Source organism: Sus scrofa, chromosome 7 (genome assembly GCF_000003025.6).
Source record: "Sus scrofa isolate TJ Tabasco breed Duroc chromosome 7, Sscrofa11.1, whole genome shotgun sequence".
In the NCBI taxonomy this organism is placed as follows: domain Eukaryota; kingdom Metazoa; phylum Chordata; class Mammalia; order Artiodactyla; family Suidae; genus Sus; species Sus scrofa.
Window position 1 is genome coordinate 48,083,668 of NC_010449.5, and position 23,230 is coordinate 48,106,897.

A 23,230-nucleotide genomic window follows, 5' to 3' on the forward strand; every position below is an offset into this window, starting at 1 on the left:
TTATACAGTGTAAAATATTTTCCGAGTTTTGTTGAGGGATTTTGATTTGTGTGTGTCCGTATCTGGTAACCAGCTACTTCTGAACTTTGTTTAGTTCGGAATTTTTATGCAGATCCTCTTGGATGCCTTGAGCACACGTTACCATAGTGCCTACACATATTAATGCGGTCTATTCCTTTATCATGGCAGCAGCCAGGCCTTCCAGGTGGATGTTAAAGCCAGTTCTGAACCTTGGGCCTCTGTTCCACATCTGCCTTCAGTGGAATTCCTCTTTACCACTGATTCTGGCTTTAGGGATCTTTACTGTATTAAGGAATTATGCTTTTATTTCATGTTAGCTTTAAACAAAACCTAGACTAGAATAGATTGAATTTCATTCCATTATGTTACATTTATTAAGATGATTGTGTTTTTTCCTTAACTTACTGTTGTGTCTTACATTACTAGAATTTTCTTTTTCTTTTTAGGGCCCACACCTGCAGCATATGGAAGTTCCCAGGCTAGGGGTCCAGTTGGAGTTACAGCTGCCGGCCTAGGCCACAGCCACAGCAACACCAGATTCAAGCTATGTCTGCAACCTACACCACAGCTCATGGCAATGCCAGATCCTTAACCCACTGAGCGAGGCCAGGGACTGAACCTGCATTCTCATGAATCCTAGTCAGTTTTGTTAACTGCTGAGCCACAACCGGAACTCCCTCATTTTCTAACAGATTGAACCACACTTGCATTTTCTAAATAAGGCTTGTCGTGAAAATAACATGTTTTCAAATATTCTCAAGCGATTAGCTCTCTAGGAGGCCCAAATGATATGACAGCTTTTGTTAAAAGGAAATCTGTGAGCTTCAGAACAAACAGCAGACCCTGCTCCCCAGAGCCCAGAGGCAACAGGAAGCAGCAGTGACTCTGTGGCCACCCTCTGGGTGGAGCCCGTGTGTTTTCAGAAGGGACAGGAGGGTGGAGGGTGGCAGCTGAGCAGGAACAGGCAGATGACAATGGGGAGGCCATGTGGACAAGTACAGGCTTCCTGGGGGTTAGGGTTTGAATCCAGGCTCTGCCAAGGCACATTTCCTCCTCCCACCCGACACGGGGACAAATGGTCAAGACCTCACTTTCTTCCGGGTCCCCCATCTGGGAGACAGTGACTCTAGAGAGCCAGGCCACCTCTTGGTGCCTCCCTCTTAGGAGGCCCCAGCACACTGCACAGACCTGACTCGGGGAGGTGCTCAATGTTTATTGAATCAGAACCCCAGAAAAGACAGGTCAGTGGTGCTTCTTTCACATGTGACAAACAGCCTTTCTGGGAAGAAAATATTTTTGGTTGAGTCGGTTAAAAATCACGCCCAAGGCACACGGCTTGTGGTTACGGCTGGTGGTTACCTCTGCGTCGGAAAACGTGGGTGGGCTTGTTGCTCTGCAGAATTCTTCCTCATTTCAGTTTCCAGGCTGGGCACGGGAGTGAGGATGCAAAGGAAGGGGCCCACCACTTCCTCCAGGGCAGGATTTTAGGCCCGGTTCGCTCTGCTGCCCTGGCTCACACCAGGGGGATCGGGTAGGAGGCGCAGGCGGCCAGGCCGCACATGTTCTTTCCACGCTCGATGAGGAAGTACCTGCGCAGAGGGAGGGGCTGAGGCCTGGCTGGTGGCTTCCTTACCCCAGGCCTTTCTGGAACCAAGATCTGGCTCAGGGATCAGGCCCTCTGTATTTACTCAGAAGACAACAGCGTTGGGTTTATTTGCTGCTCACCAGGAAATCTCTGACCTGACTTTGTGAATAATTTCTCCTTCCCTCTACTTGGCTGTCAAAAGAACCCTCTTTTTGCTTTTTAGGGCCACACGCACAGCATATGGAGGGTCCCAGGCTAGGGTCAAAAATAGGAGCTACGGCTGCCAGCCTACACCACAGCCACAGCAACCTCAGATCCAAGCCACTTTGGGGACCTACATCACAGCTCACACCAGATCCTCAACCCACCGAGAGGGCCAGGGATTGAACCTGCACCCTCATGAATGCTAATCAGGTTCATTACCACTGAGCCACAACAGGAACCCCAAGAACCCTCTTACTCTATCTGCGTCTCACTTCTCTCCAGAATTCCTAAGGGCCCCCTTCTTAGCCCTGCCTAGGCCCTCACATGGTTATTTAAATATCACCAGGACCCCCTGTGGTAACAGAGGAAAGTCTCCTTTTCCCATGAGGACATACAAAGTCTGAGAGGAGAGACCTGGACAAAATCACATCAAGATAGGTATATGGGGAGTTCCCGTCGTGAAGCTGCAGAATCAAATCTGACTAGGAACCATGAGGTTGCAGGATCGATCCCTGGCCTCACTCAGTGGGTTAAGGATCCAGCGTTTCCCTGAGCTGTGATGTAGGTCACAGACTCAGCTTGGATCTGGCATTGCTGTGGCTACGGTATAGGCCGGCAGCTGTAGCTCCAATTGGACCCCTAGTCTGGGAACCTCCATATGCCATGGGTGTGGACAAAAGACAAAAAAAAACCCAAAAAAACAAAAAAAACTAGATAGGTACCTGGGCCACCTGATTCCAGCCCTCTTCTCCTACAAAGAGGAGCTGTCAACCATCAGGGGTTAACTTGTTGCCTTGATTTCTCACCAGTGGGCCCTTCCCGATGTGGGCTTAGTCCCAGCAAGGCTTTGTGTTGTGAACTCTTTCCTAGCCGTGGACACAGAACCTACTGAGCCAAACAGACTCCTGTTCCTGGCACAGCATCTTTAAGATGTGGCATCCAGGGAGAGAGGGGCTGCTGGAGGGGTCTTGAGGGCGTGAGACTCCATCCTCACACTCCCCTCCTCCTGGCTTGGGCCAAGGCTCAGCTGACCAGCCCCTTCTTGGAAGCCACATTTGAGGTGGAGGTCTCCTCCGAGGGCCCCCCTCCCAGCACAGGGAACTGGAAGCTGCTTACCCATTCATTCCCCACTGGGGACCCCATGAGTTTTTCACAATCCAATATGGTATCCCATTTTCTTCTCCGTACCCAACAGCCAGTACTGCGTGGTTGACTTTATCTGGAGTTTTATGGCAGGAGGTACTGGAAAACCAAAATAAAAAGTGTTTGCAAATATGGAAATTGTACAAGATGACTCAATCACACCCAAGTGATTGAGAGCAGTGTTGCGCAAAGAGAGGGGGCTGGAGATCATTAAAGGCGGTGCGTTAAGTCGATGAGTCACAGTGCAAGAGCAGTGTTCTCCTCCGCCCCTTGGGTTCTGCTCACCCAAAGGAAAGCATCTTGGTGTGGTGCTGGCCCAGCTCGGACACCTAACACTTTCCAATGTCTCTCTCTTCACAAGCAGAGAGGAGCCCTCTGGTTGCACCTCTGAGGGCAACAGTGCCTGGTCAGTGTGTCACACAGCATTGCTTTGCTGCCACTGTATTTATTTTGAGGATCCCCTTTAAGAATGGATGTGTGTATATGTAGAACTGAATCACTTTATTATACAGCAGAAATGATCACAACATTGGAAACCATCCCTACGTCACTAAAACTAAAATGACTCCCTTGTATTTAAGGGCAATTATATAGGTTTCCCATATAAGACAGTGAACTAGTTTAGTTCCCATAAGGAAACACTGAGAATTTCCAGAGGACAAACAGCAGTGCTCAAGTATCCGTTCAGCTGATGGGTAACTGAGTTTCTGGTCTGTGCCAGGCAGGCCTGGGGCAAGGAGCCTGGACGCCAGCAGCGGGCAAAGCTCTGCTCCTGAGTTTAGGAGGCTTCCTTGGCAGGGAGCAGACTGGCAGGGAGCAGAAGAGGCTACTTCCTTACAGTGGACTGAGGGCTGTGCCAGCTGTGACAAGAGCCCAAAGGGAGGGCCCAACCACTTGAGGGTGGGGGGGAAAGAAACTTTCCTGAGAAGGGAGGGCACCTGCATAAAAGCACAAACCCTTGGCGGGGGGGGGCCTGCAGCGGGGGGCACAGGTGGAACAGGGAGGATGAAGGTGGTTCTGATGGGAGATGAGCTGGAGAGATTTTAAGTCTTCCTTCAGCTAAGCTAGGACACTGAACACTGGGAAGACATGGAGTCTGTAGGAGTTGGTGTGGCAAGAAGAATGTTCCAGAAGGCTGACTGGCCACGAGTTGGGGCACAAAGATGAGCCAGTGAGGAAGCAACAGAGACAGAGACATGGGGGAGAGAGTGGAGAGCCGTGTCTGACTGTGGGGAGGAAACATGGGACCCAAGGTTTCCAGGGGCTATCCAGCTGTGGGGAGGCCCTTGGCCCTAGGTGTCTAACGCTCGGCAGAGACCCGGCTGGCAGATGGAGATGTGGAAACTGTCAGCAAACAGTTGGAGTTCAAGGAGTGTGTGAGAAGAGGGCAGAAGGCTGAGGAGAAAGCCCTGGAGAACACTGGCATTTAGAAACATTTAGAAACAAATGCCAAGGAGGCCATGAACGAGACACCAGGCCGCTGCCAGAGGGGCTGAACTCACGTTGCAAAAGAGGCAAAACACGTGGGTGAGATAAACCCATGTTAGCAATGCCAAGAACTGGGTTTTCTGAAAAACCCTGGGGTGAAGCCTTTAGCACGCGATTCTGGCGTCAGAGCAGCTACTTTCACTTCACTGTTTCCCATCTGCTTTTTTCCTTTGGCTGCGCCCATGGCACACACAAGTTCTTGGGCCAGGTTATCAAACCTGTGCCATGGCAGTGACAACACCGGATCCTTAACCACTAGGCCACCAGGGAAGTCAGTTACATCCTCAAATTCTGGATTTGCACCACCAGAGGCAGCTCTTCTGCTGAGGAAGGGTGAGCTCTGAGCTCCAATCAAGGCCTCAGCCCTGACTACCAGGTGGCCTGGCTCTTACCTCCTCTCCCAGTCGGAGACCATGGATCCTGACCCTTGGGGCCCCAGGACAACGAACAGGGAGAATGTGCGAAATGCCAACACACATGGCAGGTGTCCAGAAACAGACGAGGAGGCCCACCCGGCCCCACCCCTGCAGGCTGCTTGGGGCCCCGGCTCACCTGGAGTAGATGCCCTTTCTGTACATGAGAAAGTCATTAGTCACCTCGAAGGCAAAGCTCACAGGGTTGTACAGGGCCACCGCCTCCACCATCGCCTCCTCGTCATTCTGTGAACAAAGGGGCCAACAGATAGACATGTGTGGCCTCTGCCGCCTCCCCACCCCACTTGTGAAATACAGCCCTTTGTCTTAAGGGAGGGGACAGAGGCACAGAGTGATGTCGAGGAAGAAAAGGGAGGCTGTTTTAAACCAAAGAGCTGCCACTAACGGGGAGCTGCCCTCCTTAGCAGAGCCGGACCCTGGATATTGGGGCTGGCCTGGGGGCACCCCCACCCCCTTGGGCCTGAATGGCTGGGACTCTTGGGGTTTTTCATTTGGCTTATGGGTCCCTCCTCCCAAACCCTGACTTCTCCGTGACCTTCCTTGGCCTTGCTGGTCTGTCTGGTCTGTACGCTTGTCTCCCCGTCCCTGCTCTCTCTGCTCCTAGGGAATCCTGCACCCTCTGCGGTCAAGCCCCTGATGGACTCATTCATTCAATCACTCACAACCACATCCCAAGGTCCTCTCCTGAGCCAGGGACTGGGTGTGTGTGTGTGTGGGGGGGAACGCCAGGGGCTGGGTATGTGTGTGCGTGTGTGTGTGTAGAGATGAGTGTGACCCCACACTCCCATTCCCAGTGCCCCTGGCACCCACAAAGCCAGTCTAAGGAATTTTTTTGGTAGAACACAGAGGTAACAAGTCCGTGAGCAGATGAAGCCCAGATGCTAGTGGAAACAAGAAGCCCCAGCAAAGGAGAGTGTGTCCCAGGGGACTTGGTCCCCTTCAGGCGGGAGGCAGCCAGAGGCTTCCTGGAGGCTGCAGCTTTGGAATGGCGCTGCGGAGACCAGGCAAAAGCAGCACTTGGAATCCTTTGGGGAGCTTTTAAAAATCCCAGTGGTCAGCCTGCAGCCCAGACAGGTACATCAGCATTTGCGGAGTGGGTCCCAGGCAGGAGGACTTTTTAAAGTGTCCCTGCTGGGAACCACTGGGTTAGTGTGAGCTGGAGAGGCCAGTCCCCTGTCTGGAGACCTTAGGGAATTGGAAGGAGGGTGAGCTGAGGCCGGGGCTCCCACTCTCCTGCAGCCCCACCTCCCTAGAGGGGTGGACAGAGCAAAAGCTGCCTGGTAAGCAAGTTGCTTCCTTCCCGTGCTCAGAAAAGGCCTTCTAAAGTGCAGGCAGGTCAGGGCAGATGCCACAGGGAAGACTCGGGGGCTTGTCCATCAAGGGGTGGGAGCAGAGCACTCGTGGGGCCTAGCTGTTCCCATGGCCACCCCTCCGCCCTGCCAAGGAGGGCAGGACACCACAGCTGGCCTGCTCTTCAGGGCCCAGTGGGTATCATGGATGTGGTTCTCCTGGGCACCAGGCAAAGGGATAACTTTGAGGCACCAATTTACCTCTTAATGGGATACAAACGGGCCAGAGCAGCTCAGCTCTTGGTAGGTGTATATAAGAGAAACTGGCTATTTTCTTTCTTTTCTTTTTTTTTTTTTTCTTTTCTTTTTAGGGCTGTACCTGCAGCATATGGAAGTTCCCAGGCTAGGGGTCTAATCAGAGCTGTAGCTGCCGACCTACACCACAGCCGCAGCAACACCAGATCCAAGCCACATCTGCGAGCTACACCACAGCTCACGGCAATGCGGATCCTTAACCCACTGAGCAAGGCCAGGGATCGAACCTGCATCCTCATGGATACGAGTTGGATTCTTAACTTGTTGAGCCACAATGGGAACTCTGAAACTGGCTCTTTTCCGAACATAAATTTATCATAGTCAGAAACATCCCAGTTACAGGGTAGGGTGTAGGTTCTGGAATGACATGACCTCAGTTCAAATCCAGCTTCCACTTCCTAGCTCTGTGGCCTTGGGCAAGTTACTCAACCCCTCTGAACCTGTTTCCTCATCTATAAAATGAAGGTGGTAATGACACTTATCTGGAGGAGTGTCTTGAGTCTAAAGAGGTAACACATGTTAAGTGGTTGCTTTAGCACTGGCAGGCACTCCATAAACTGCAATTGTTATTACTCTTGCTGAGTGGCTTGCTTCAATTAAATGGTAGCTAGTGTCATTATCCAGACATCACATTTGCAATTTACACAGACTTTTGTGGGCACACGCCCTCAGCCTCACGCTCTCATCCGCACACACCACACCTGCACATACCTGTGGAGATGTTCCTTCTCTACACATGTTCTCCCACACTTGCAAACACGCACACACTCGAGTCACAAGAGCTGTCCCCGATTATTCCAGGTCTCTCTCGGACAAACAGGGTATCATCACACCTCCCCATCCGCTTGAGGTTAGGTGTGGCTGTGTAACTTGTTTTAGCTTTAAGAGCCACTGCCCAAGTTCCTGTCGTGGCACCTCGGAAACGAATCCAACTAGGAACCATGAGGTCGAGGGTTCAATCCCTGGCCTCAATCAGTGGGTTAAGGACCCACCGATGCCGTGAGCTGTGGTGTAGGCTGGCAGCTACAGCTCTGATTAGACCCCTAGCCTGGGAACTTCCATATGCTGTGGGTGTGGCCCTAGAAAGACAAAAGACAAAACAAAACAAAACAAAACAAAAAAGCCACTGCCTAATTTACCCCCCTCTTTCCCTCTGGCCGGGTCCTGGAGTGAAGCCAATGACACAGAGAACAGCCTTGCTTAAGGCAAGGGATGAGCATGTCATATGAGTGAGACATAAAATCTGATTGTTTGAAGCCATTCAAAGTTTGGAATTGTTTGTTACTGCAGCATAACCTGGTTTATACCAACTGACACGCATTCACACCCAGTGCATTCACATTCAATCTCACACACATACTTGATGTCCCACACATCCTCGCTCCCTCTCTGGTGGGTTGGGATTATGGCTTGCATTTTACGGAAAAGAAAATTGAAACACAATGAATGAAGCCTTGTACCGAATTAGGTCAGAACTGGAGCGTCTGGCTGCCAGTCTCATGGTCTTTCCTTCCCATTTTCCACTCTGCTGCCATCATGTGACGATCAAAACTTTTTTTTTAGGGCCACAGGTGCAATATATGGAAGTTCCCAGGCTAGGGGTTGAATCAGAGCTGCAGCTGCCAGCCTACGCCACAGCCACAGCAATGCCAGATCCAAGCCACATCTTCAATCTACACCATACCTCACGGCAATGCCATATCCTTAACCCACTGATTGAAGCTGGGGATCAAACCCACATCCTTGTGGATGCGAGTGCGCTGAGCCATGATGGGAACTCCTGGTCAAAACTTTAAAAGCAAAATGATGTGCTGCCAGGAAAGGCTGCCCTGTTGTGCCCACTGGCCATGTGACAGGAGTGGAAACTGCCCTCGTTATCAGAACCCAATCCCCACCTGAGAGAAGGACCGGTACTCACCATTGTGATGTTGGCTACATCCTTGACAAAAGCAATGGCCTTATCGGGCTGGAACTTGCAGTGATCATCCTGTTCAGGGCAGCAAAGGTCATGGCACACAGGTTAGGGACGCTCGGCTCTGGGCCGAGACTTCAAGCTTCCTCTATGCAATTTGAGAACATGTACAAAGCAAAAGCTACATGGGCCAGGGCCTGGGCGATGGCATCTCTTATGAGAGAATCAGAGGCACCCTTGTCCTCGGGGACCTCACAGTGTCCGGGGAGGAGCCGGTCTTGTGCCGGCTCTGGCAGAGGCAGGCTGGCTTGGCACTTGGTGGGAGTGTGAGGAAAGGGCTTGACCCTGTTCAAGGAAGCTTGCTGAGAAATGGAGCCCCGTAAAAGCCAGCACGACAGGGAGAGGGAGGGCTAGGCCCAGCTCAGGGAATGTCACTGACAAGAGGCAGGCGCAGAGGCAGGTACGTGGAAGGAAGGGAAGGCCAAGATGACGAGAGAGACAAGACTTGACGTTGAGGAACCAACGAGTGGTCCAGCAGGAGCATCAAGTTTCCAAAGGGAAGAGGAAAGCAAACGATGAGCCTGGAAGGTCAGGTCTGGGCGGGGGTGAGGCAGGCCAACGCGTCTGGCGCCTTTGAAGATTTCTGAATGAGGCAGCGTGGCCCAAAGCGCGGTCACCCTCAGTGATCTAGGATGAAGGGCAGGGACACGGGATGGGCCAAGGAGCAGGTGTGGGAAGGCCTATGATGGTCGGAAGGCTGACTGAAGTGACAGTCTGGGCGGGGGGTCCACTCCCAGAAGAGACCCCTGGCGACCAAGAGGTTTTAGGGAAGGATGGTGCCTCCCGTCGCTGAGGGGAAATACAGGAGTCAGAGGCCTCGGGGGACAGTGAGGTGCTTAGCCGTGTACAGGCTGGGCTGAGGGGATGGCAGGGGAGGCCCTGGGCAAAGTGGGTGTGGGCCCAGGGTACTGTCAGCACGCGGCTGGCTCTGGATGAGCTCCTGGATGCACACGAAGGAAGAAGCCACCACCCAGGGCTCTGTGCCCTCTGGGCAGGAGGAAGGCAGCCAGGTGTGGGCCAGGGCAGGAGGCCCTGGACAGAGCAGCAAGAGGCCCCTGGTCAGCTGAGAGCTGGGGCTCCGGCAAGCAGAGGCAGTGAAGGAGTGAACTTGAAAAGACAGCGCTGAGAATTCAGGAGGGGCCGGGGAGGCCTCAGGCAGGTGCGGGGAAAGGGGTGTCTTCTGAGGCTGGGCTAGCAACGGAGACAGGAGCCCTGAAGACCAAGAAGACGGAGCCCAGGCTGCCCAGTTACCTGGCCCTTGTACGGGTAGGTGTCTTCACCCATGATGCCCTTGTTGTAGCGGATGTACTCGAAGGCCTGGCTGGGGAGACCCCTGCAAGAAGCACACACAGCTGTGCCCACCGATGGATGAGGGGCCTGCGGGCTGGAGCTTGCTAGACGTTTGCCCCGGCCGGGCTGGAGGCCGTGGTGGGGGCTTGTCCCAGGGGCAGAGAAGTCTCTGAGGGGCCAGCAAGGCCGCCCCATTTGCCTGGCCTCAGGATGCAGCTCAACAGACTCAGAGGAAGCTATCAAGGAGGGTCCAAGGTCCAGCCACACATGCTTGTGGGGACAGAGACCCCTGGAAGCCAGGCCCCTACTCTGTCAAGGACAGCACAACCGCTAGGATCTGCCCAGCTCACCGCCACCCCCACGGGCCCTGCCTGGGCAGGCGCTCTGTGAACATGACTGTCTGACCCCTCGGAACCTGGTGAATTAGATGCTGTTATTTCTTGAGGCTCGAAAAGGCCGAACAACTTAGCCAGGGCCACATAGTTATAGCCAGGACCTGGTTCCAAAGGCGGATCTTTTTCTACCTCGTGCTGCCTGCCAGAGCAAACAAGACTCAACAGCTATCCAGCCACAACTCTTGAGCAATTCCCTGTCCCTTCCGTATTTTCTCCATAGCATCTGTCACCACCCCACCTGGAACACACTTGCTTGTGGCCTGGCCCCGTTAGAACATCAGCTGCTACATCCCCTGTGCCTAGGTACACAGCACGTGCTGTCAGATTTGCTGAATGGAAAAAAAAAAAAAAAAGAAAAAGGAGTAAACCAAAGCAAAGAGGCCCCTGTGAGAAATGGGGGTGGGGGGCAGAGCACGCTTTTGGGCTCTTGTGACGGGTGGTGTTTATAAGCTGCAGAAAGGAGAGATAAGAAACAAGGTGAGCCATGAGGCTGAATTCGGTATGATAGTGGATCAGCAACCAGGCCATGACTTTGCCCCTGACTCCCAAGGTCTTGGCCTGAGCGCAGCTCTCTGCATATTGGCTGCTTCCAGAGCAAGCAGAGCCTGAGGCCCTCGCAGGACTCGACCACAGGAGGGACAAGGGCCTGGGGCTGGGCTGAGGTGCAGGCAGGCAAGGCTGGGCGTGTGCTTGAGGGGGAGCATGAGGGGCCTTAAGCACAAATGTGCTGGGAAAGCCACCAACCCCGAGGAACGGCCTCAGAGCACTGCCCGCGTGTGTACATGAGGATGAGAGCTACACACACACAGAGACGTGAGGGAATCCCTCACAGCCTGTTCTAAGGAGGGGCCAGGAAAAAAGGCCCAGCAAAGACCTGGCCTTTGGGCTTGAACACTGAACCACATCTATAGAAAAGGTCCCTCACAGGGCCTGCCGAGCTGGGCGGCTAGAGCTTTAAAGAACTTGTAGAAAGGCCAGCTAGACATCTGTGCGTGGATCTTGTTTTGGAGAATGATGTGCTTCTCACTCTATTGTTCTTTGAGCCACTTGCCCAGAGGCCTTGGTGGCGGATGGAGCCAAGGGTACTGTGGGATGAAATCTGGGTGACACCCAGGAAAGAGGGCAGATTTTGGAACCAGACAGGCCTGGGCTCGGATTACGGCTCTGCCCATTCCGCTGAGGGCCCCGGGGCATGAGGAGACCTTCCGCTTCCAAAGGGGGCTGATTTTGCTACCACAGAGGGCACAGTCTGTGACAACACCCAGCACATCGAGTGGGAGATGAGAAGGGCTTTGGGTGCCTCGGGCCAGGGACCTACCCTTGGCAGCCGTGATTGTTGAAGTTCTGGGCGCAGTCCACCAGCTGCTGTTCTGCCTGGAGGGAGGAATGCACACCCTGTGAGCTGAGAGCTCCCGCAGGGGACAGTCCTGGGGTCCCCCCACCCCCCACGCGCGCTGACCCATGTGCGTGGCCCCGGCAGCTCTGGGTCAGGAGGATCAGTCCCCAAGGGCAGGGGCTGTCTCTGTGTGTCTAGGCACCAGCCCAGCAGTTGGCACAGGCCAGGCAAGAGCTCAGCAACAACCTGGCAGCCAAGCCGGCAGGTAAGGGGGTGTGTGTGTATGCACGGGGTGCCTGTCCGGGAGCTGCTGGTCATAAGGTCCCGTGGTGGTGGTGATGGCGCATGGGAAGGAGGGGACAGGCCACCCTCAACCCGGGCCCAGTGGCCCTCGCCAGCCTTGCCCTCTTTCCCGCACAGCAGGCAGGGCCTGGGCAGTCACCCCTCACTCGGGGAGGTCAGGGCTTGAGGACATAGGTCCCAGCTCTTCCCGCCGTGATGATAAACAGCTTGGCCGGGGTGGGCACAGCTCCTACAGGGCAGCGTCCCAGGCAGGCTCTGCTCTCTAAAGGCCCCAGGCTGCAATGAGAAGCCCTCAGGAGCCACCCAGGAACAAGACTTTGGCCCATTTCCTCAATGAGCCTCATCCCCTTCCAGGTAAAGTGTCAACTGAGATTTGTGTGCTCAGCCTCCATGACGTTGGGATACCTGAAGTCCAACTGAAATGGCACTGTTAGCCGAAGCCACAAGGAAGCCTGCAGGCCCAAGATGACCACCCCTTACCCCACCCAGGTCAGGCAAAGCTGTGACCTCTGCAGGAGCTGAGCCCTTTCCTCCCCTCCCCCAACGGCTGACTGCTCACCAAGGACAGCATCTTCCCAGTTGCGATGGCAACAGCAGACTCCAAGGCCCCTGTGGTAGAGAAGGTCCAGCAACTGCCGCAGCTGCCCTAGAAGCCAGGGGGCAGGAGGAGGGAAGTCAGGAACCAGGACCCAGCAGGCTCTGGTGACGTCAGTGCACAAAGCCCGAACCTACCGCTGTCTACGCTGACCCTCACAAGCCCTGCGAGCTGGCCTCCTTCTCCCCGTGTTACAGATGAGGAAACTGAGGAGAAGCAGCAGCAGGAGTTTCCATCAGTGGAAACGAATCTGACTAGGATCCATGAGGACGCAGGTTCGATCCCTGGCCTCGCTCTGTGGGTTAAGGATCTGGCGTTGCCGTGAGCTGTGATGTAGGTCACAGATGCTGCTTGGATCTGGGTTGCTGTGGCTGTGGTGTAGGCGGCTACAGCTCCGACTCCACCCCTAGTCTGGGAACCTCCATGTGCTGAGGGTATAGCCCTAAAAAAGACAAAAACAAAACAAAACAAAAAGGAGAAGCAGCAGCAGGAGCCACTGCTGACTAGCACCCATGTACTTCCAATCCTGGCCCCTCACTGACCCATCCCCACCGTGCTGCAAGGGCCGGACCCCATTCTGTGGTCTTCTGCCCCTCCTTCTACTTCTGAATCTTATGCTGGCTCCTCTTCTTCCCACTGTCCTCCAAAAGGACTCACCAAAGTCCTGCTTCTAGAACATTCTCTCTTGCCTTGCCACCTCTAGTCTCATTCACCTAGTCCTATTAAACTAACAACTCCCCAAACCCTGGCCTCCACCCAGACCCAGACATCTGTTTTCCAGAAGATTCCAACTGTGCCATCGCCACCCCAGACCCTGCCCGTCCTGCCCCATCCATCCACCTCACCATCTTCTGCTGCAGTCATGACTGCTGCCCGTCCTCCTTAATCACAGCACCTCACGAGGGCGAGGAGCCTGCCCGCCAGGTTCCAACCCTTGCTCTGCCTGACACCATCTGTGAGGCCTGGGCAAGTTGCTGCCCCCCCTGCCCCCAACCCTCAGTTTCATCATTTGTGAAAAGGAACAACTGTGCTTGCCTCACAGGGCTGTTCAAGGGTAGATAAGCCAGCCTGTCAGGTAGTTACCCCATGCGCTCAGAAATGTTAGCTGCTGCTAGTGAGTTTCTCTCAGCCTCACCTTTGTCTCCTTCCCCCTCCATGTTTCAATCTCCTATATTCTACTTCTCAAGCGTCTCATAAGATTCCCTTCCTCACTGTCCTCGCTGAGTCCTTATCACTTGTCTCCCTGGAAAGAGCCTTCACCGACACGCCTCCCCTGCCACCCCAGTCCCTTCCCCTCAAATCCTTCCCTCAGCAGGGAGGGGATGGCCTGGGCAGCGTGTCTCCGGCTGATCAAGGAGGTGGGCTCGGCCACCGCTGAAGGAGGCAGAGCCGGGCCAAGCCACCAGCATGGTCTTGCGGCTGGTCTGAAGTGCCCTCTGTCACCTGCTTGCCTTGCACGCTGAGCAAACCCCCTTCCCTTAGCAAAGTGAGAAACCCCCATGGCTGCTGAGCTAATGTCAGATCCTGTTGCCATAGCCATAACCGCACAGTGGCTACAGTGAGAGACCACATGCCCCTGCCAGAGTAACTGCCTTGTTCTGGCCCCTTCACCCAGGGGGCCCCATCCTGCCCGATGGCCAGGAACAGTTCACATAAGGAGCTGGAATATTCTTGGCAGACCTCCACTTCTCATCTGCCCAGAGCGTGAGCAGGTTCAGGCTTCCACCTGAATCCTCGTTGCTCTGAACTGTCACGGGATTCTCGGATGCTCAAAAAACCGCCTTTGCATCTTGGGGGGAGAGGGCTGACCTCACTCCACCCCTCTGACTGCTGGGACGGGGGACTCCTTCTGGCTTCTGGGTGCTGGTTTAAACATCCAGATCACTAGGCAGGCTCTGGGAACCCAGCAAGCCGGGGAGGGTCTGAAGGTGTGCCACACGGCTTTAAGGAAAAGGAGAAAATGTTTCTCATGGCGCGTTTCAATGGCAAGCCCAGGGTGGGAGAGCCAGAAACCTTCACTGTGTGTTCCCTGGGAGCGAGAGGAAGGAATCTTTTCGAAGAAGGCCACCCCCACCCCTGTCACTTCCAGGGGACAGCTAGGGGTATTAGGGTTCCGACTCCAGAACAGAGCGTGTACCTAGTCCTCAGCTGAATGTGCAAGGCACAGCCACTCGCCTTGCCAGGCCTTCTGTGCCCTGCAGGGGGCGCTCTTCAGAGCATGTCCGAAATGCTGGGTTTCATTCTGTTCACTGCACACCAGCAGCTACCTTGAGGGCAGCAGAAGGCCAGGGAGGGGCTGGACCCTGGTAACTTACGGAGAAGAAGGAGGATGAGAATAAAGGATGTGCGGGCAGTAGGAATGGGGTCCTGGTGTCAGTCTCTGAAGGACGAGGAGATTATGATATTTTGGTCTCTGTAGAAGACCAGGACCAATGGGAAACTTTGCACAGTGGGTAGAAGTGACTGAATAAATTTCAGCCCAGTATAGAATTTTTTTTTTTTTTTTTTTGCTTTTAGGGCCGCATGTGCAGCATATGGGAAGTTCCTGGGCCAGGGGTCGAATCAGAGCTGCAGCTGCCACCCTATGCCACAGCCATAGCAACGCCAGATCCAAGGCACGTCTGCAATCTACACCGCAGCTCACGGCAACATGGGATCCTTAACCCACTGAGCAAGGCCAAGAATTGAACACACATCCTCATGGATACTTGTCGGGTTTGTTACTGCTGAGCCCCAGTGGGAACTCCCAAGAAGTACTGTTTTCGGCTCTCGAGCCATCCATAAAAACAATGACCTGGCCATTCAGAGGAAGGCAGCTAGAGAGAGGATGAGGAATAACAGAGTTGAGGATAAACCTGCTGTGGTTTGGGGATTCTTTTGAGTTTTCCTTCCTGGCGGACTGCCCGGGGATGTGGCTATTTGGGGAGAGGATGGAGATTGCGAATCATACCTGATTTTTCACTGGTGAGACAAAATTTCCTTTTTTCCGCCAGTCCATAGAGGGTGGGTAGGGACCGGTACCCCGCAGGTAGTTACCTTTGGTGGCTGAACAATTCTGAAACAATAAATTCCGATTTTTTCAGGGGGAAAGAAAAACTTCTTGGATGGAAAAGTGTATAATTAAAATGGAATCGCCAGGAGAGAATGGGAAAGATAGAAGCTGTCAGAACCAGCCCCCCCATCTACTGGTTCCAGATGCTAAGTGACAGGTCCCTTTGGGAGCCCAGGTTAGGAATAGTTAGGGCTAGGTAGCCAGAGTTAGCAAATAAAAATACAGTTCACCCAGTGAAATCTGAATTTCAGATATTATATCCTGTGTAATATTTAGGATGTGCTTATGCTAAAATATTATTTGTTGTTTGTTTGAAATTCACTTTTAACTGGGCATCTGTATTTTCTCTGGCAAATCTAAGTCTGGGGTCTGCTTCAGGCCAGGAGTGTGAACTGAAGAACGGCTGAGAGCTGACCTCTCTGGATCCCCTAAGAACCTGGGGCACCCCCCCCCCACCAAAGCCAGGGGTGGGGGTGGCGGTTGAATCTGGCTATCAGTAGAGCAGGCTATGAGTCTATTCCAAAAGTCTCAGTGAAATGACTCCGATTTGGTCACAATGAGTATCACCCACCTGAGGTTCTGACCAAAGATACTTGTGTCTTATTTCATCAAAGCTCATGTCTGAAAATTGGTTCAGTCCCACTGAAAAAGAGAAGGAAAAACAATAAACTAAAACAAAGCCAACAACAACAACAAAAAGCTCTCAGTAAATCACTAATAAAGAAACAAAAAAAACGAAACCGCACATTTACTTGTGTCCGATTTACAGCCCCTGCAACATGGCTCCTTTAAATGTTTAAATGGAATATGCAGTCGACCCTTGAAAATGTAGGTCTGACCTGTGCGGGTCTACGTGTAAGCAGGTTTTTTTCCACAGTAAACAGAACGGTGCCACACCATCTCCAGGGGGACACGGACCCATTGCATTGATGCCTCGGATGGAGGAACCGTGTATACAGAGGGCAGACTATAAGTTATATTCAGATTTTCAACCGTGCAGAGGGTGGGGGGCCCTAGCCCCACATGGTTCAAGGGTCAGCTGTAATGCCCTATACCAAGGTCAACCTCACTGTACTTCAGCATCCCCTGGGGAGCTTTTCAACAGTAGATAAGTCTGGGCTGCACCCAAGATGAGAAGGCAGTGTGTCTGGAGTGGGGTCTGGGCACATATTTTTTTTTTTAGGATACCCCGTTAGTGAGTCTGATGGACGTCTGGGTACAGAACTACCACACCTGCACCAAGCGCCTGTGCACCTGCTACCTCCAATAGTCTTCAGAGCAACCCAGCCAGGGGAGCATTTTCCTTTCCACTTTGCAGTCAAGGAAAATTTCAGAGATGCCAATGCCCCTGCCAGCGTCACACAGCTCACACTGGGCAGAAATGAGATTCAGACTTGGGTTTCCTTCTGCCTCATGCCTTTTGTCCACATGACCAATGTAGCCGATACTGCCATCATCTCTGTACCCTCAGTATATACTCGTGGTGTTTTTTTGTTTCTTTTTTTAAAGGGCTGCACCCACGGCATATGGAGGTTCCCAGGCTAGGGGTCCAATCAGAGCTGTAGCTGCTGGCCTACACCACAGCCGCAGCAATGCCAGATCCAAGCCACGTCTGCAACCTACACCACAGCTCAGGGCAACACCAGCTCTTTGACTCACTGAGTGAGGCCAGGGATGGAACCTGCGTCCTCATGGGTGCTAGTCAGATTCATTCCTACTGAGCCACAACGGGAACTCTGGGGTGTGTGTTTCTGGTGAATCTAACCCAGAGTGAAGGCAGATGTCCTGAGAGGCTGCTCAGGAGTCCAGAGCACATCTCTGAAGACTCACTGTCCCCTCACAGCAAGCCAAGGGCTCAGCATCTGGGCTGGACCCTCAGATGGCAGGATCGGGGCAGGGGCTTCTATACAGCCTCCCATAAACTTCACAACCACCGAGAGGGGTACGAGCATTATCCCAAAGTTACAACCCCTTGTATGTCACAGAGAACAGCAGCAGAACCAGCATCTGAGGTCAGCCATGCCCAGTGTCAGAGCCTGGTTGCTGCTCCCTCTTCCCAGGCTCCTCCTGGAGGGGTGGCTCTTCAACCAGTGGGTGCCAATAATTGATTTCTTTCCAGGTCTGAGATGTTCCCTCCTCCAGAGGGGGGGAAGCCTGGAGCAAAGGCGTCCCCACCGTACGTTTAAATGTGTGGTTCCCAGCGTTGTGGGCATTGATCTTCCTCCAGTTGCTGACAAACACCTGCAGCCGGTGGTGGTACTCCTCCAAGCTGTATTTCTTTTGGTGCTAAAACAAAACACATCAGCAATAAGTCACAGAAACAGGATGCAGCTCACCAGAGGGAGACGGTTTTGTTTTCTAAGAGGGGGACTGGAGGTTTTCTTTCTGCCACGATTCTCAGGCCAAACCTGTGTTAGCAGGTGGGACACTGTCCCAGGTCTCTGTGGTCAAAGTTGGGAAGTTACAAAGCAAAGCCCCTGCCCCCAGGGGACCTGTGGCCAGAATGAAGCTAAGGCAGCTGCCGGAGAGTCAGTCAATGGACCAGGAGGCCCTGGTGAAGGACCTGCCAAGCACAGGTCACCCCTGGATGCCACAGCTGGTACTGGGTCAATCACCATTTTTAAATGCACACGCACCAGTGTTTTCCAATGGATTCTCCAGCCAGCACATGATGTGACTTGAATACAAAATGTGGCAATGAATTCTAAGGCTTGAAAGGCTGCCAGCCAACTTCATCACTGGGGACCACTGTTTGGAAGGAATTCGCTTAACTGAATCTTTCTCAGTGCTCGACCAATTCCCAGTCTGGAAAGACCCAGGGGAGTCCAGTGAGAAAATCCTCAGGATCTCACAGCAGTTGGATTGCAGAGAGTTAGTGAAATGAAAAGCTTCAAAAAGAAGTTGGACACTGACCTGCACCATCCAGGACTTAAAGTGCAACTTCTCTGCAAAAAAGAAAAAAAAAAAAAAGAAAGAAAGAAAATTTAGGCCTGGTACCTTGCAGTTATGCCTATCACCAAGGAGGGCACATCAAGTCTGATTTGCATTTTAGGAAATGAGGCTAAATTTCAAGTACCGAAAATGGTGTTATCTGATGCTGAATGAGAAAAGGAACTCTGACTGCTTTTATACTCCCAAATTAATTTTGAAAAACAGTATGCCATTAATCTATGGTATGAAAAGTCAGGACAGTGGTGATCCTTAGGGGGCACACAGAGGGGGCTTCTGGTGTACTGGTACTATTCTGTGTCTTCATCTGGGTGCTGGTTTCATGAGTGTGTTTTTTGTTGTTGTTGTTGTTTGCTTTTTAGGGCCGCACCTCCGGCCTATGGAGTTCCCAGGCTAGGGGTTGAATCAGAGCCGCAGCTGCTGACCTACACCCCAGTCACAGCAACACGAGTTTCGAACCACGTCTGTGACCTACATATACCACAGCTTATGGCAACACAGGATCCTTAACCCACTGAGCCAGGCCAGGGATCAAATTTGCATCCTCGTGGATACTAGTCATGTTTGAAACCTGCTGAGCCACAGTGGGAACTACCAAGAAGTTAATTTAAAAACCTGTATACCCCAAGCGTCGGCAAAAATTTTTAAAGGGACAGGCAGTAAATATCTTAGACTTTGCAATTTCTACCGTTTATCACAACCACTCAACTCTGCCCTCATGTATGTAAATGAATGAGTGGGAGTGTCCCAATAAAACTTTATTTATAAAAATAGGCTGGTCATTTCTTTGCGGACCACTGCTATAGCTACCCTTGCACATTTTTTAAAGTTATCTAAAAATTGCACTTCAAACTTAAATAGCTGCAAAAGATGTATTCCAGGTTATTCTAAATAATGACATTTAAAAATAAGACTGGTATATCATTCTTTTAAAGCTTCCAAAGGAATCCACATACCATTCATGATTTGATAGCCACCATCAATAGAACAAGCTCTCCTCTATAAGAGTTGACTATTTTACAATAGCTTCTTTTTCTCCTTGAACCCCCATCTCCATCCACACCTCACAGAATTTTATCCCAAGGGAGTGACTGGTTTATACCTGATCACTCTAACATCCTCTTATGCAAAGACAAGAACAGAAAGTATAAATTTAAATTACTTTTATTTCCTGTGACTCATATACCTCTAAATACTATAAAAATGTATTCCGGGTTGAGTCCTCCTCCTCCTCATCATTATTACCACTAATTAATTAAAACACCTCAAACCTATGATACCTCTTGGAAAAGTAGCTATTAAACACAGAAAGTAAACTTGTATTGGAAAAGTATCTCTTAATAAAGTAAATTAAACTTTGTTAACAAGCCCTTTCCTATGGATGTATATGTTTGTGGGTGAATATTACCTATTTTTTTTGGATGAGTTAGTATTAATTTTGGTCTTTATTTTTTCCATAGGTCAAAGGGCTGAGAAATTCTGCTTGGATAAGCAGGATTGCTCATTGCTTATAGCTTCTGGGAACAGAAGGCAGTTTTTAGAGCAACGTCACTCAATTCCTTGCACGCCTTTCACACCCCAAATCACATGGTGCCTATTACACAATTACATCCAGGACCTCATCAGCTGCTACTAGGTGGGAATTCTGTCTCTACTTGCAAGTAGAGTTTGAAAATTGAGTCCCTGTCTGTGCCTTTTTTGTGTTCCCCCCACGATCCACACCCCACAGTTTGAAGGTCACTGTTGTACAGGATCTAGATGTCCCCTCGTGGGTCACAGATCTGTTCCAGAAACCCAGTGACGTGTTTTCCCGGAGAAAGAAGCGGACATTTCCCCAAAACACACCCTGCGTGGGAGAGGACTGCAAATTCTGGTTAAGGCCCTGCTATGGCTGCTGGCTTCAGAGGCAGACAGATCTCAACTTAGGACCTGGGTTTGAGGCAGATGGAGTTTAGGACAACTGATCAGTTTAGCCTCCAGAGGTTTCAAAAGCAACCAGCAGGTGTGAAAACCCAGGATTATTTCTCATTCGCTGGAGGTCAGTGGAAGAAAAAGCCAGAGGATCTTGGGGCGCAGCCAGAAGGGCCTACTGGTGACCCCTGTGTCCCAACCTCAGATAGACTCATTTGAATCCACTGTGCCTTCTGGAAGAAAGCACACATGTTCTATGTATTCCCCCCCCCCCCCCCCCGTCCCCTGCATCTGGGGGATGGTGTGGGAGTATCTAGAAGAGGAATTAGCAAACTCTGGCCTGCTGTCAGTTTTTGTTTGGCCCAGGAGCTAAGAATATTCACACTTTAAAATGCTTAAAAAGAAATGACATTTTGTAGCACCTGAAAATCATTTGAATTCATATTTCAGTGTCTATACATAAAGGTTTCTGGGGGAGTTCCCGTCGGGGTGCAGCAGAATCAAAACTGACTAAGAATCATGAGGTGGCAGGTTTGATCCCTGGCCTCGCTCAGTGGGTTAAGGATCTGGCATTGCCGTGAATTGTGGTGTAGGTCACAGGTGTGGCTTGGATCTGGCGTGGCTGTGGCTGTGGCTGGCAGCTCTAGCTCCAATTAGACCCCTAGCCTGGGAACCTCCTTATGCTGCGGGTGTGGCCCTAAAAAATGGGGGGAAAAAAAGGTTTCTGGGAATATAATCCACTCATTCATTTACATACTGCCTATGGCTACTTTCAACACAAAGTTAAGTAGTTGCTACAGAGACTGTACAGTCCACAAGGCCTAAAACATTTACTACTTGGCCCTTTAGGGAAAAGTTTGCCAAGCCCTGGCCTGGAGTTAAGAGTGCTTGGAGCGCCAGCCCTCCTCTTTGACTCAGGCCACATAGCCAGGGCAAAGCAAAGCCCTGGCTTGGGGCAGCTGGGTTTTCCTTAGGTAGGGACTGAGTAGGAAGCAGGGGCCCTCAGGGGTCTGCAAGTCTTGGGGGGGTGGTGCTTTCTTGTATAAATGGGTGGGGAGGAATAAGATAAGGTTCTGGTCAAAAAGATCCAGCCCCAGGGATCTCTGTCCTGTCCCCAGGCTTTTCTTTGGCTACTCTTTGTCCTTAGGGTGAGGGCAGCAAGTGGTTCCATGAGGTCAGAGCCTGCAGGTGGTGGGCTGACGCTGAGGGTAGGCAGAAGCAGAGAAGGAGGGAGGCTGCAGGGGAGGACCTTCAGCCTGGGGAGGCGCCTGGAGCCCCCGAAGCAGAAGAGGTGTAAGAGCTCCATGAAGCCAGACCGCTCACAGCCCACCTGACCATAAAGGGGAGTCCTGGGGCTCGACCTTACAGCATGGACCCTCAGTTTTCAGGGGCTAAAGCTGCCATTGCTCTAGGCTCAGAGAGTCACTCGGGTAAACAGCCCATCCAGCCACTTCTAGTTATAGACTCTCGAGGCACCTGGGGGAATCTAGGCCAAGTCTCTGGGAAGTTGGGAGAAAAGGCTGTAAAGTCCCTGCGCACTTGGGCAAGGGCAGATCAAAATTCTCTAAAGTTTCCAGGTTGGGTGGGGGTGGAAGGTTGAAGGGGCCCTGGGCTGCTGTGGCGTTCTAGGCTCTGCAGCCCCCTGGGGGACCCTGGGCACCTATCCACCGGCTCCTCCGGTCACGCCAGATGCCCGCCCTCCAGACCTCCTTCCCCTCCTGGCCCCGCTGCCGGTCATGCCGGTCACCCCTCCCGCGTCCTGGTTCCCGACCAGCAGAAGCCCCTGGGCCTCAGGTCTGGGAAATGCGCTGCCCGGCTCCTCCCCGGCCCACGGTCCCAACCTGCCCAAGTGCTCCCGAGTCTCCGACCTGCCGGGCCCCTTTCCAGGGGCGCCTCCCCGGGGGCCCGGCCGGCCTCCGCGCCCCATCCCCGTACCGAAGGAGCTCACGGCCAGGTTGGAGGCGCCGCAGGCTGGGGGACCGAGGAGCCAGGCCCCAGCGCAGAGCAGCGACAGGACGGCCCACATCTCGGCGGTGGCGGCGACTCGGCCAGCACACAGGCTCGCAGGGCCGCCGCGGTGCGGGTCAAAAGCGGCCTCGCGAGGGCGGGAGGGGCGGAGACAGGCGGCGGGGGCGGGGGGACGGGGAGGAGGCGGGGCCCCGCGGGCAGCCCAGGGCGCCGGGCTCGTGCGCGGGAGGAGGGGCGTCGCCGACAGTCCCGGGTCTCAGTCCACTCCTTTTTCATCCTTTTCTCACGGTCCATCTTCCGCCCTGGCCACATCACTACTCTTTCTCCTTCTCTGCCAGGAAGGCCAAGATGAACCGCCTCGCCCGTCTGGTGGGGTCCTTGATCTCCCGGAACCGGCAGGCACCAGGGGCCAAGGTGGTGCCTGTCCCCACCCCCAGAGTCTTCATCTCCCCGCTCAGTAACCACATTCCCCCGGTTGTCCCTTGTGCCTTGCAAAGAACTTCAACTAGAGGAAGTGGACAACTGTGAGTTCCCCGCCCCCCACACACAGCAGGAATTTGTCTTTCTACTGAGAAAGAACAGCTGCAGGGCCACGTTGTCTATTTTGCAAATCTGAAAAAAGGAATGATGATTTATAGGAGTCTGAGATAAATAAATGAACAGACATTTCCAGCTAAGGAAGCGATCACAGGGCTTGCTTCAGGGGAGAGAGTGTGATTAGACCAGGCTGTAACAACCTGTGAGGCACTCACTGGGACCAGGGACCTCTCATTTTACAGATGGGGAAACTGAGGCTCCTGGAGTTGATGGAAACGTTCCCAGGAAGTGTGCAGAGGGAGTCTGGACCCAGGTTTGACTTAAGGCAGTTGCTCACTCTGCTCTGTTGCAACCCGGGGCATTTTGGTGTGGTCAGAGCCTGTCGGGGCTGGCCTGTCAGATCCGAGCTCTTTCTGTCTCTCTCTCCCAGACAGGAGGCAAGA

At 52.8% G+C, this 23,230-nt stretch overlaps 1 protein-coding gene across 1 annotated transcript; it reads right to left on the minus strand.

Annotated features, from left to right (window-relative positions):
* CTSH (cathepsin H) lies at positions 1,215–22,405 on the minus strand. The gene is made up of 12 exons (NM_213929.2): positions 22,218–22,405; positions 18,336–18,367; positions 17,603–17,708; positions 15,994–16,064; positions 15,321–15,425; positions 12,335–12,421; positions 11,455–11,510; positions 9,703–9,784; positions 8,398–8,466; positions 4,994–5,100; positions 2,927–3,052; positions 1,215–1,610 (listed from the first exon to the last, which is right to left on the minus strand). The coding sequence occupies exons 1-12, from the start codon at positions 22,306–22,308 to the stop codon at positions 1,535–1,537; spliced, it is 1,008 nt and encodes a 335-aa protein (NP_999094.1). The 5' UTR covers positions 22,309–22,405; the 3' UTR covers positions 1,215–1,534.